Source organism: Kogia breviceps, chromosome 2 (assembly GCF_026419965.1).
Source record: "Kogia breviceps isolate mKogBre1 chromosome 2, mKogBre1 haplotype 1, whole genome shotgun sequence".
Taxonomy (NCBI): Eukaryota; Metazoa; Chordata; class Mammalia; order Artiodactyla; family Physeteridae; genus Kogia; species Kogia breviceps.
In genome coordinates this window covers 160335393-160347434 of record NC_081311.1, presented here as the reverse complement: position 1 = coordinate 160347434, position 12042 = coordinate 160335393, and the positions used below count along the sequence as shown (strand labels likewise).

The following is a 12042-nucleotide window of genomic DNA, read 5'->3' as shown; positions in this document are numbered from 1 at the left end:
ACTTTTAATCATCTTTCAAAACTCTACTTAAAAGTTATGTTTTGGAGAGGAGCTTCAAGATGGCGGAAGAGTAAGACGCAGAGATCACCTTCCTCCCCACAAATACATCACCAATACACCTACATGTGGAACAACTCCTACAGAACACCTACTGAATGCTGGCAGAAGACCTCAGACCTCCCAAAAGGCAAGAAACTCCCCACGTACCTGGGTAGAGCAAAAGTAAAACTAAAAAACAGAGACAAAAGCAAAGGGACAGGACCTGCACCAGTGGGAGGAAGCTGTGAAGGAGGAAAGGTTTCCACACACTAGGAAGCCCCTTCACAAGCGGAGACTGCAGGTGGTGGAGGGGGGAAGCTTCGGAGCCACAGAGGAGAGCACACCCACAGGGGTGCGTAGGGCAAGCGGAGAGATTCCTGCATGGAGGATCGGTGCCGACCAGCACTCACCAGCCCAAGAGGCTTGTCTGCTCACATGCCGGGATGGGTGGGGGCTGGGAGCTGAGGCTCCGGCTTTGGTCAGATCTCAGGGAGAGGACTGGGGTTGGCTGCGTGTACACAGCCTGAAAGGGGCTAGTGCACCACGGTTATCTGGGAGGGAGTCCAGGAAAAGGTATGGAACTGCCGAAGAGACAAGAGACTTTTTCTTGCCTCTTTGTTTCCTGGTGCACGAGAAAGGGGATTAAGAGTGCAACTTAGAGGAGCTCCAGAGATGGGTGCAAGCTGCGGCTATCAGTGTGGACCACAGAGACAGGCATGAGACGCTAAGGCTGCTACTGCAGCCACCAAGAAGCCTGTGTGCAAGCACAGGTCACTATCCACACCTTCCCTCCTGGGAGCCTGTGCAGCCCACTATTGCCAGTGTCCCGTGATCCAGGGACAACTTCCCTGGGAGAACGCATGGTGTGGCTCAGGCTGTTGCAACGTCACACTGGCCTCTGCCGCCGCAGGCTCACCCCACACTCCGTAACCCTCCCTCCCCGCTGCCTGAGTGAGCCAGAGCCCCCAAAGTAGCTGCTCCTTTAACCCCATCTTGGCTGAACAAAGAACAGACGCCCTCAGGTGACCTACACGCAGAGGCAGGGCCAAATACGAAGCTGAATCCCAGGAGCTGTGTGAACAAAGAAGAGAAAGGGAAATCTCTCCCAGCAGCCTCAGAAGCAGCGGATTAAATCTCCACACTCAACTTGATGTACCCTGCATCTGTGGAATACCTGAATAGACTGAATCATCCCAAATTAAGGAGGTGGACCTTGAGAGCAATGACATATATATATTTGCCCCTTTTTCTCTTTTTGTGAGTGTGTATACGTATGTTTCTGTGTGTGATTTTGTCTTTATAGCTTTGCTTTTACCATTTTTCCTAGAGTTATGTCTGTCCGTTTTTTTGTTTGTTTGGGGTTTTTTAGTATACTTTTCAGCGCTTGTTATCATTGGTGAATTTATTTGTTGGTTTGGTTATTCTCTTTTTTCTTCCTTTATTTTTTTTAATAACTGAAAAAAAATTTTTAATAATTATTTTTTGTTTTTATTTTAATAACTTTTATTTTATTTTATTTTTTTCTTCTTTCTTTCTTTTTTTTCCCTTTTATTCTGAGCCGTGTGGATGACAGGCTCTAGGTGCTCCAGCCAGGCATCAGGGCTGTGCCTCTGAGGTGGGAGAGCCAAGGTCAGGACATGGTCCAGCAGAGACCTCCCAGCTCTACGTAATATCAAATGGTGAAAATTTCCCAGAGATCTCCATCTCAACACCAAGACCCAGCTCCACTCAAGGACCAGCAAGTTACAGTGCTGGACACCCTATGCCAAACAACTAGCAAGACAAGAACACAACCCAACCCATTAACAGAGAAGCTGCCTAAATCATAATAAGGTCACAGACACCCCAAAACACACCACCAGATGTGGACCTGTCAACCAGAAAGACAAATCCAGCATCATCCACCAGAACACAGGCACTAGTCCCCTCCACCAAGAAGCCTACACAACCCACTGAACCAACCTTACCCACTGAGGGCAGACAACAAAAACAACAGGAACTACGAACCTGCAGCCTGCCAAGAGGAGACCCCAAACACAGTAAGTTAAGCAAAATGAGAAGACAAAGAAACACATAGCAGATGAAGGAGCAAGGTTAAAAACCCACCAGTCCTAAAAATGAAGAGGAAATAGGCAGTCTACCTGAAAAAGAATTCAGAATAATGATAGTAAAGATGATCCAAAATCGTGGAAATAGAATGGAGAAAATACAAGAAACGTTTAACAAGGACCTAGAAGAGCTAAAGAGCAAACAAACAATCATGAACAACACAATAAACGAAATTGAAAAATTCTCTAGAAGGGATCAACAGCAGACTAAGTGAGGCAGAAGAACGGATAAGTAACCTGGAAGATAAAATGGTGGAAATAACTACTGCAAAGCAGAATAAAGAAAAAAGAAGGAAGAGAATTAAGGACAGTCTCAGAGACCTCTGGGACAATATTAAACACACCAACATTCGAATTATAGGGGTCCCAGAAGAAGAAGAGAAAAAGACTGAGAAAATGTTTGAAGAGATTATAGTTGAAAACTTCCCTAATATAGGAAAGGAAATAGTTAATCAAGTCCAGGAAGCACAGAGAGTCCCATACAGGATAAATCCAAGGAGAAACACACCAAGACACATATTAATTGAACTATCAAAAATTAAATATAAAGAAAAAATATTAAAAGCAGCAAGGGAAAGACAACAAATAACATACAAAGGAATCCCCATAAGGTTAACAGCTGATCTTTCAGCAGAAACTCTGCAAGCCAGAAGGGAGTGGCAGGCATATGTAAAGGGATGAAAGGGAAAAACCTACAACCACAATTACTCTACCCAGCAAGGATCTCATTCAGATTTGACGGAGAAATTAAAACCTTTAGAGAAAAGCAAAAGCTGAGAGAGTTCAGCTCCACCAAACCAGCTTTACAACAAATGCTAAAGGAGCTTCTCTAGGCAGGAAGAGAAAGAAGAGACCTACAATAACAAACCCAAAATAATTAAAAAAACGGTAATAGGAATATACATATTGATATTTACCTTAAAATTAAATGGATTAAATGCTCCAACCAAAACACATAGACTGGCTGAATGGATACAAAAATAAGACCCGTATATATACTGTCTACAAGAGACCCACTTCAGACACAGGTACACATACAGACTGAAAGTAAGGGGATGCAAAAAGATATGCCATGTAAATGGAAATCAAAAGAAAGCTGGAGTAGCAATTCTCATTATCAGATAAAATAGACTTTAAAACAGACTATTACAAGAGACAAAGAAGGACACTACATAATGATCAAGGGATCAATCCGAGAAGAAGATATAACAATAGTAAATATTTATGCACCCATGAAGAGCCTAGGGGTAAGTCAGGAATAAAGATGCAGACCTACTAGAGAATGGACTTGAGGACATGGGGAGGGGGAAGGGTAAGCTGGGACAAAGTGAGAGAGTGGTAGTGTATATATGGACATAGATACACTACCAAATTTAAAATAGATAACTAGTGGGAAGCAGTCGCATAGCACACGGTGAACAGCTTGGTGCTTTGTGACCAGCTAGAAGGGTGGGATAGGGAGGGTGTGAGGGAGGGAGACGTAAGAGGGAAGAGATATGGGGATATATGTGTATGTATAACTGATTCACTTTGTTATAAAGTAAAAACTAACACACCATTGTAAAGCAATTATACTCCAATAAAAATGTTAAAAAAAAGAAAAAACAAAAAACAAACAACATAAAAAGTTATGTTTTTATGAAGTCTTTTATTGACCAACCATTTAGCAGCCTCCTCAATACCTTAGGACACTCTCAGTAACATTATAATATTCTCATTTAGTACCCGTTGTTGCTTCTGCCTACCTAGTTAAATGCTGTGTTAGGCTGACTAATGGCCCCAAAGATGTCAATGTCCTAATACCCAGAACCTACACATTTTACCTTATATGGTAAAAAGGACATTGCCAAAGTTAAGGAATTTGAGATGAGGAAATTATGTTGAATTACTGAGATGAGCCCAATATAATGACAAGGGTTCTTATGAGCAAAAACTAAGAGTATCAAAGTAGTAGGAGATGTGATAAGGGAAAAAGGACATTGGATGAATGAGAGGAAGGGGACACAAACCAAAGATTACAACCACTGGATACTGAAAAAGGCAAGGAAACAGATTCTCCCCTTGGAGCTTTTGGAAAAAAAAAAAAATCGGCCCTTGCAAAATCCTTAACTTTAGCCCAGTGTGACTGATTTTGGACTTTGGACTTCCCAAACCGTAAGATAATAAATTTTTGTTATTTTAAGACACTACGTTTGTGGTAATTTGTTACAGCAAAAAACTAATTTACATACTGTTTTAAAAAACTAATTTACATGCTGTTTTAAAATCTCTCTTACCATTAAATGCCTTGACGAAATAAAAATCCTGTATATATCTCTGTATCCCTACACCTAACGGGACAGCTAGCATATTGTAGAGAATAATGTGTTTTTAGATGAATGACTGAATGAATGAATGAGTGAGTGATTTAACATAAGGAATGAAGAGCCACAGATAAATGTTCTGGTTTATAGAAGACTTTGGACTTTCAAATTAATTCTGATAAGGACCAATGGTTCTACATGGACTCTACATATTTAATTTGTCGTGAAAATATTATGACCCACTTGAGTTTCCTAAGATTGCAAATATTTGAAGTAAAATATGAATTAGGACTATAACCATAATCTCTGGAATTTTCCTACTTGATACTTGATATTTGTCATAGACTGTGCTCTCGAGAAGCAGAAGCAGAAGCAGACTTTGGGATACATGAGGCTTATTAGGTATCCACACATTTGAAGAGAGATATCAGAAAGCAGTATCAGGGTAAGAAAGAAGTCACATTGAGATGCAGCCCTGACAAAGCCTCAGGAAAACTACAGGGAATTATGAACTGTGCATTGCCTTCACATCCTGTCTCATTCATTTACAAAATGGAGCTGCTCAAGCAAGTGTGTGACCTGGAGCAAGGTGGTTCTCTGTGATTGAAGGAGACCCTGAAGGAGCTTCAAAGGCATCAGCTGGGTAGCAAGTCCTTCCTTTAGTGGGGATCTTGGCATCACATCCTTATTTCTACAACTGTATGCATATATTGCTAGTTGTCTTAGTCCCAGATAGTGAAGAGTAACTAGACTTCCAAGTATGTCATCATTTTCCTTCTTCACAGTGCATATGTAGCACTTCATTTGGGTTGAAATATACTCAATATTTTATTTAAAAATAGCTAAGATATCGAGAATTGGTAGATGTATTAGAGAACTTGCCAGAATTACTACTAATTCTGTTACATGAATAGAACTAGAGTACTTTGTCCTTGGTAGAACTGAAGGAATATATGGCTCTTAGAACATGGTGCAATAGATAAAGAAATAAAGACTTGTCTTTTCCCATGCTTCCTACTTCAAAAAATAAACGAATCCTACAAATTTCATGTGATTTTTAATAAGAAACAAATGAACATATATATATGTAATAATATAGTCTTCAAACTATGTTCAGTAAATACCTAGAATTTTAATGTAGACCTAATAAAGAAAAAAATAAATAAAATAAAAATTATTAATGGAAAAGGGTAACAAGGCCATTTTGATATTTTATAAAAAGTAAACAAATTTATGTTAAGTGTCTCAATGTAAATTAATAAAACAGATGATGTTTGTCCAAATAATTGCCAAAAACTTAGAACTTTATGAAATTACAAGATGAAAAATATCTGATTGCAAGGATGATAGTGCATGGAGTGAAGAGCTGAATAGCTTAAAAAAGTAAAAATGTAAAAAAGAATGGCCAAAAAAATGTAGTCTTGAAAGCATATTACTATTGTCAATTGAGCTATCTTTTTTTTTTTTTTTTTTTTGCGGTACGCGGGCCTCTCACTGTTGTGGCCTCTCCTGTTGCGGAGCACAGGCTCTGGATGCATAGGCTCAGCGGCCATGGCTCACAGGCTGTGGATGCATAGGCTCAGCGGCCATGGCTCACGGGCCCAGCCGCCCTGCAGCATGTGGGATCTTCCCGGACTGGGGCACGAACCTGCGTCCCCCTGCATCGGCAGGTGGACTCTCAACCACTGTGCCACCAGGTAAGCCCTGAGCTATCATTTTTAACATGGCTATAAATATGTATATTTAAAGCCTGTTACTCATTTGATGGAGTGTACAAATTTTAATAATAAAATATTTTCAAAAGATCTACCTATTTTTAGCTCAATATCTCACACAGTTCCTATTACATAGTAGCTATTCAATAACTGAGTAATTTCACACACACACACACACACACACACACACACACACACACACACTTCAGCCTAGATCATAAGGTAATAGATATAAATAATTTTAGATGTAATGTCACCTGTGCTTAACACTCCTACTCCTATGTAATATAGTTGTTTTTATGCTGCCTTGACCTAGTTTTGTGGTTTTGACTAGGTACCAGTCAGATCCCCTTCTTGAACAGCTGATTAACTACCTCCCTTCTGTGCTCTGACACTCAGGGCGACTATGTATCTGCCCTAATCACCCTCGGCTCGGTTATCAGACAATTAGGGATAGCCCTTATATGCCAGAGCCCAGGAAATTATTCAAATTAGCCAATCCACAGAGAGTCCTGGACGCCTAGCTAAATCCACTCCATTTGTTGTACATAAGCTGCCTCCTACAGCTCCACCTACTTGTTATTGATAACACCACAGTACCCAGGACAAAACTGGGCATATGGCCTCTGCAAATAATCACATATTAATTGATTTAACAAAATATCTCATTAAACATTATAGTTAAAATTATGTTCATGTCCATCAGCAGTTAAAGCCTTTTAAAATTTTGGCAATATATTTCTGCATTCATTTTAAGAAAGAGAAAGGATAAAGAATATAATAGCATAAGATGGTCAAAATATTACTTAGGCTACTTTCAAATATAGAGTCCCATACAGAACATGAAAGACAACAAATCTGTTAAATAAGCCAGAATATCAAGTCACAGCTTCCTAAGCTATTAGAAACTGTGTGGATCTTCTCTGAGCTGAAAGTAACTAACTCTAGGTGTCATAGCATCCTGCTGACAGCTTAGCTCTTATATGACAGTAGTGATTAAACATTATCCATAAATTTTTTCATTTCATCAAATTGAATCATAATTTTCAAGGCAAATAAAAGATTCATTTGTCACAAATATTCATAGAGCCGTCCTCAAATGATACCATGAGATTAGACTCCTTCAAACTGCACTTGCAGAGAATGGATTCAAAATCTCAATATAATCTGTCAAAAATGAAAATTAACTCCTTATTCATCTTCCAAGTAATGATAGGAAAATCATCTATGGCCATTCTTTTGCCAGATTTTCCCTTCCAGACATGCATATAATAAAGTACAACAATGTGTTTTTAAAAATGTCTCCTTTAAGAACTTAATTCTTTCCTACTGTGAGGTAAAGTAAACAAAGAAAGGAACCTCCTATCCTTTTATATGATTCCATAAGATTTTATTTTTTTCAAAGAAATAAGGTAATAAGAATCATGAAAAACCCAAACCACAGACTGATAGGATTAGAAATAAATGCTGTGTATAAATAAAAGAAATGAGCCCTTCCAGTCTTTCAAGGTGATAAATGACTGAAATTTTGCTTTGTAACCTCTTGAGAAACAAATTTAAGGAGCCAATGTCATCATTTTATGTTCAGTTCAATTCTATTTGCTGCAAGACCAAAATAGTGCTGAGAGAAGCCACCTTCAGTCCAAATGCTACTTAGAATTGATGCATTCATTTTGTATCAGAACTTTTTCATTGAATGCCTATTATATACCATGTGCTGTGCTAAGCATTACTTGGTGATATAGTCAAGGAATAAAAAAAGCATGGCCTACCTGCTAATTAATTCAACAAAGATTTGTTTAACCAGGCACTTTTATAGGTGCTAGGGATAATGCTCTGAACAAAGTAAACAAATCTTTGTGTATTTCATATCTTAGTCGAGGAGGGAAAGACAGAGAAAATTATAACATGGAATGATAAGCACTATGAAGAAAAGTGAAGCAAAGTGATAAATCAGAGTTCATTTATTCCTTCACTATTATTTTAACAAACACTTATTAAACACATAATATAAGCAGGTACTTTTTAGTCAAGTGAAGTCCATTAGTTAAAAATAACAAAAGCCCTCATTACATTATATTGTGAGGAGAAAATCAATAATTATAAATAAGCAAATATCAATAATATATGATGTTAGAAGGTGAAATGTGTTATGGTAAGTTCCTCACATGCAACATCAAAGGATGAAAGAAGTTGACCTGGTTATCAAATGAGACAGCCTAAAACATTGGTGCAAGCTCAAAATAGACCTCTGTCACATTTCAGCTTCACCCAGTTTTGGCCCTAGAATCAGCAGCGATTCCTCCCAATGGGCAGAGCTGTGAGAAATGAACCCAATCATTCACATTTCATGGAAGGAAAGGTAGCAAGAGATACAGATATATATTGAGTCCTTAATTGTGCCAGTGATTTAGCTCATTGGTCACATGTCTCATATAAAAAAGACTGAAAATCAGGGCTAATAAGTTCTGGGAAGAAATATGTGGATGATCACATGGGAATGGGCACAAAGCAAGCATATATATGTAATTAATGTTAATTTCCATCAAAGAGAATCCATTTTCATGGAGGATCTCTTCAACAAGGTAGACAAGACGATTACTCAAGTGCTTACACAAAGGGCTCATAACCAGGGTGGTCATAGTAGAAGTGAACAAGGCTATGTATGGCTCTAATAAGATGGCTTTGTCTTCACCAAGACTGACATAGTTTCTACCACTGCTGAATGCCCATCTTGACAGTAGTAGAGATTGTTGCAGAATCTTCCATCTAGCACTATTTCTTGGGAAGTCCAGTCAGTCATTTGGTGACATGTCAATTAAATATGACCCCTTCTGCCATGGAGAAGACAGTGATTGTCCCTTTCCAGGAAAAAATTGCATATTCTGGATATGCATTTGCCTTCCTTGTCCATAGTGCATCCATCAACACCACCATCTGCGGGCTTACAAAATGCCTGACATCTCAACAGAATATTTCATGTGACACTGCCTCAGATCAAGGTACCCACTTTATCACAAAAGAGGTATGATGATGAATTAATGACAATAAGATTAACAGGTCTTGTTAATTACATTCTATTACAATGATGGGATGAAGGCTCAATTAAGGAGCCAGCTCAGATATAAAAATCCAAAGTTAATTTCCTCCTATATATATATGTATATATACACATATATATACATATATATGTATATATATATATGTGTGTATATATATATATGTATATATATATATATATACATATATATATATATATATATATATATATATATATATATATATATACACACATATAGTATGTACACTGAACCAACAGCTGATAATTAGGTCCGGGAAGCAAGAAGAAAAAGTAGAATTGCCTTGTCACCATTATTTCCAGTTACTCACTTTTAAAATTTGTGCTTCCCATCCCACCTTAGACTTTGTCAAGTTAGAAGTGCTACTTTCCAAGTGGAGAAAAGAAGTATGACTAATTTGAGCTTCTAATTCTGGTGAAATTGGAAAGTAATGGTGGGCAGTCTACCTTGATAATCATTAGTAGATATAGCTGGCATTATACAATAAGGTCAAAAAGAAATATGTCTGGAACCCAGTGATTTACTGGAATATCTCTTGGCATTTTTGAACCAGTGATAACAATAACTGAAAATGATAATTATATAAAACACAACCCCATAAGCTCAAAGTAATTTAGGAAGCACAGCCCTTGAAGATCAAGGTCTGGGTCACCCTATCCAGTAAGAACCCACATTATAGCTGAAGGTGACCAGACGGAGTTTCCCTTGATAACATCTTTTAAAGTTTGTGCATTAGTTGGTTGGTTTGTTTAAGGATATAGCAACTAGCAATAAAATTTTGAGATTGGGTTTTTAATCCTTATTCTCAGGGAAGAATTAAAAGTGAGTACTGAATATATTAGCAGAGTATAAGCAGATCTGAGTGGCACAAGGGATAAACTGTACCAAATTCAGATTATGCATTAGGCCATCTCTTCTCCCTGGCCTTGCTTTCTGAGTGGAGTGACATCTAATGCCTGGTAATGTTACCATTCTGTGCTCACCTCCAAAAGACTGAGAGGCTCACTGGATATGCCCTATCAGTGCCTGACTTCTAACCTACACTGGGAGCCCTTTCTTTCCACCCCCTGGGTTTCTGATTGTCTCTGAAGTATAAGATTCAGGTTCCTCAGCAGCCACTGTATGTTCAAGGGGGTTAACAACTGGGGTTAAGGTGGGAGACATGTTATACAGATAATATAATTTTTCTCCCTGCATTTCCCAGGACAAACAAACTGGAGAAGAAACCTCTCTGAAGATGTCTGACGAAACAGAGAAATTGCTTGCCCTGAAGTTATAACCTACTCAAAAATGCAACAATTCCTTGTATTTGATTTACTTCCTTCCCTGTCTCATTCTTACTCCACCTCCCCCAAGCATCTACTGAATTTGCATGACCAATAAAATTTCTACTGCATGAATTTTGTGTCAGATCACCTCTTCAGGGAACACAGATTAAGACAACATGTAACAAAATATTTGCCCATATTTACCATCGCCTATGGGAGCCATATGATGTTACTAACTACAAGAACATTAGAATGCACAAACACCTGGAGAAAAATCAGCATCTATTTCAAAAATTTTAAGAAAACTATGTCTGAAAGCAATGATTTAACACAAGTAGCTGCAGAATGTTCGTTTATGTATTACTCTGTGCAGCATGAACTTTCATATAAATAGAAGTAAATTAGGTCTTCTGTCCATTTTTTTTTTTTTCTGGACTCACCCATTCCTGGCCCTCTTCCCGCAACCAAGCAGCCCGCGGTGGGGGATGGGGAGGGGACCACCCAGAAGCAGCAGGCCTAGCTGGGCAGCAGGGCTGGGCCCAAGCCTGTTACTGCTTTGGTGCCGCCTGCTCCCCGCCCACACCCACCGCAGCCAGAAGCCCGACGTGGCCCTGGCGCCTACCTGGGGCAGCTCCGTCAGGACGCGGTCCCTCCGCACCGGCGCCAGAATGTTCATCTTGCCTGCGGCCTTGCGGGGAGCCCTGAGAAGGCGCGGAGGCCTGATCCGCCCCAGCGACCCGGGCCTGTGGAGACCCGACAATCACCCGCGACCGAGGGGTCCCGACTATAACTCGGGGCCACGGGGAACCTACGGGAGCCCGTGGCCTCGGGGACGCTACAACCACCGCGGGCCACGGGGATGAGACAATCACCCGGGGCCGGGGCGAACCCACAATCACCCGGGCCCGAGGCGTCCCCAGGACGACTCGGGGGCGAGGAGACCCCTCGGCCGCCAAGTTGGGGCGTGGAGTCCCGTCTGGGGGGACCCGAGCCCGTGCAGACCCTACAATAACCCGGGGCCGGATAGTTCCTACAATAACTCGAGGCCGTGAAGACCCGACGACAACTCGGGGTTGAGGCGACCCTACCATAACAGAGAAGCCCGGGGGCGCGGAGCGGCCCGGCCACACGGGGTCAGTGTGGGCAGGGACGGCACAGCACGGCCGGTGGACTGCTGGAGGAGGGGGCGAGGGGCCCAGTGCGCTGCAGGGCCTCGCGTCCCACTCCTCCATTTTTAAACTAAGCTGTTTGTTTTTTTGATATTGAGCCCCATGAGCTGTTTGTGTATTTTGGAGGTTAATCCTTTGTCCATTGTTTCATTCGAAAATATTTTCTCCCATTCTGAGGGTTGTCTTTCCATCTTGTTTATGGTTTCCTTTGCTATGCAAAAGCTTTTAAGTTTAATTAGGTCCCATTTGTTTATTTTTATTTTCGTTATTCTAGGATATGGGTCACAAAAGATCTTGCTGTGGTTTAGTCAAAGAGTGTTTTCCTATGTTTTCCTCTAATAAGAGTTTTATAGTGTCTGG

At 40.2% G+C, this 12042-nt stretch overlaps 1 protein-coding gene across 1 annotated transcript; it reads right to left on the bottom strand.

Moving 5' to 3' along the window:
• Positions 1–11061: 11061 nt before the first annotated feature.
• Positions 11062–11610, bottom strand: LOC131750418 (ras-related protein Rab-34-like). The gene has a single exon (XM_059052872.2). It carries the CDS (start codon positions 11602–11604, stop codon positions 11062–11064), a length of 543 nt encoding a protein of 180 aa, XP_058908855.2. The 5' UTR covers positions 11605–11610.
• Positions 11611–12042: the final 432 nt, after the last annotated feature.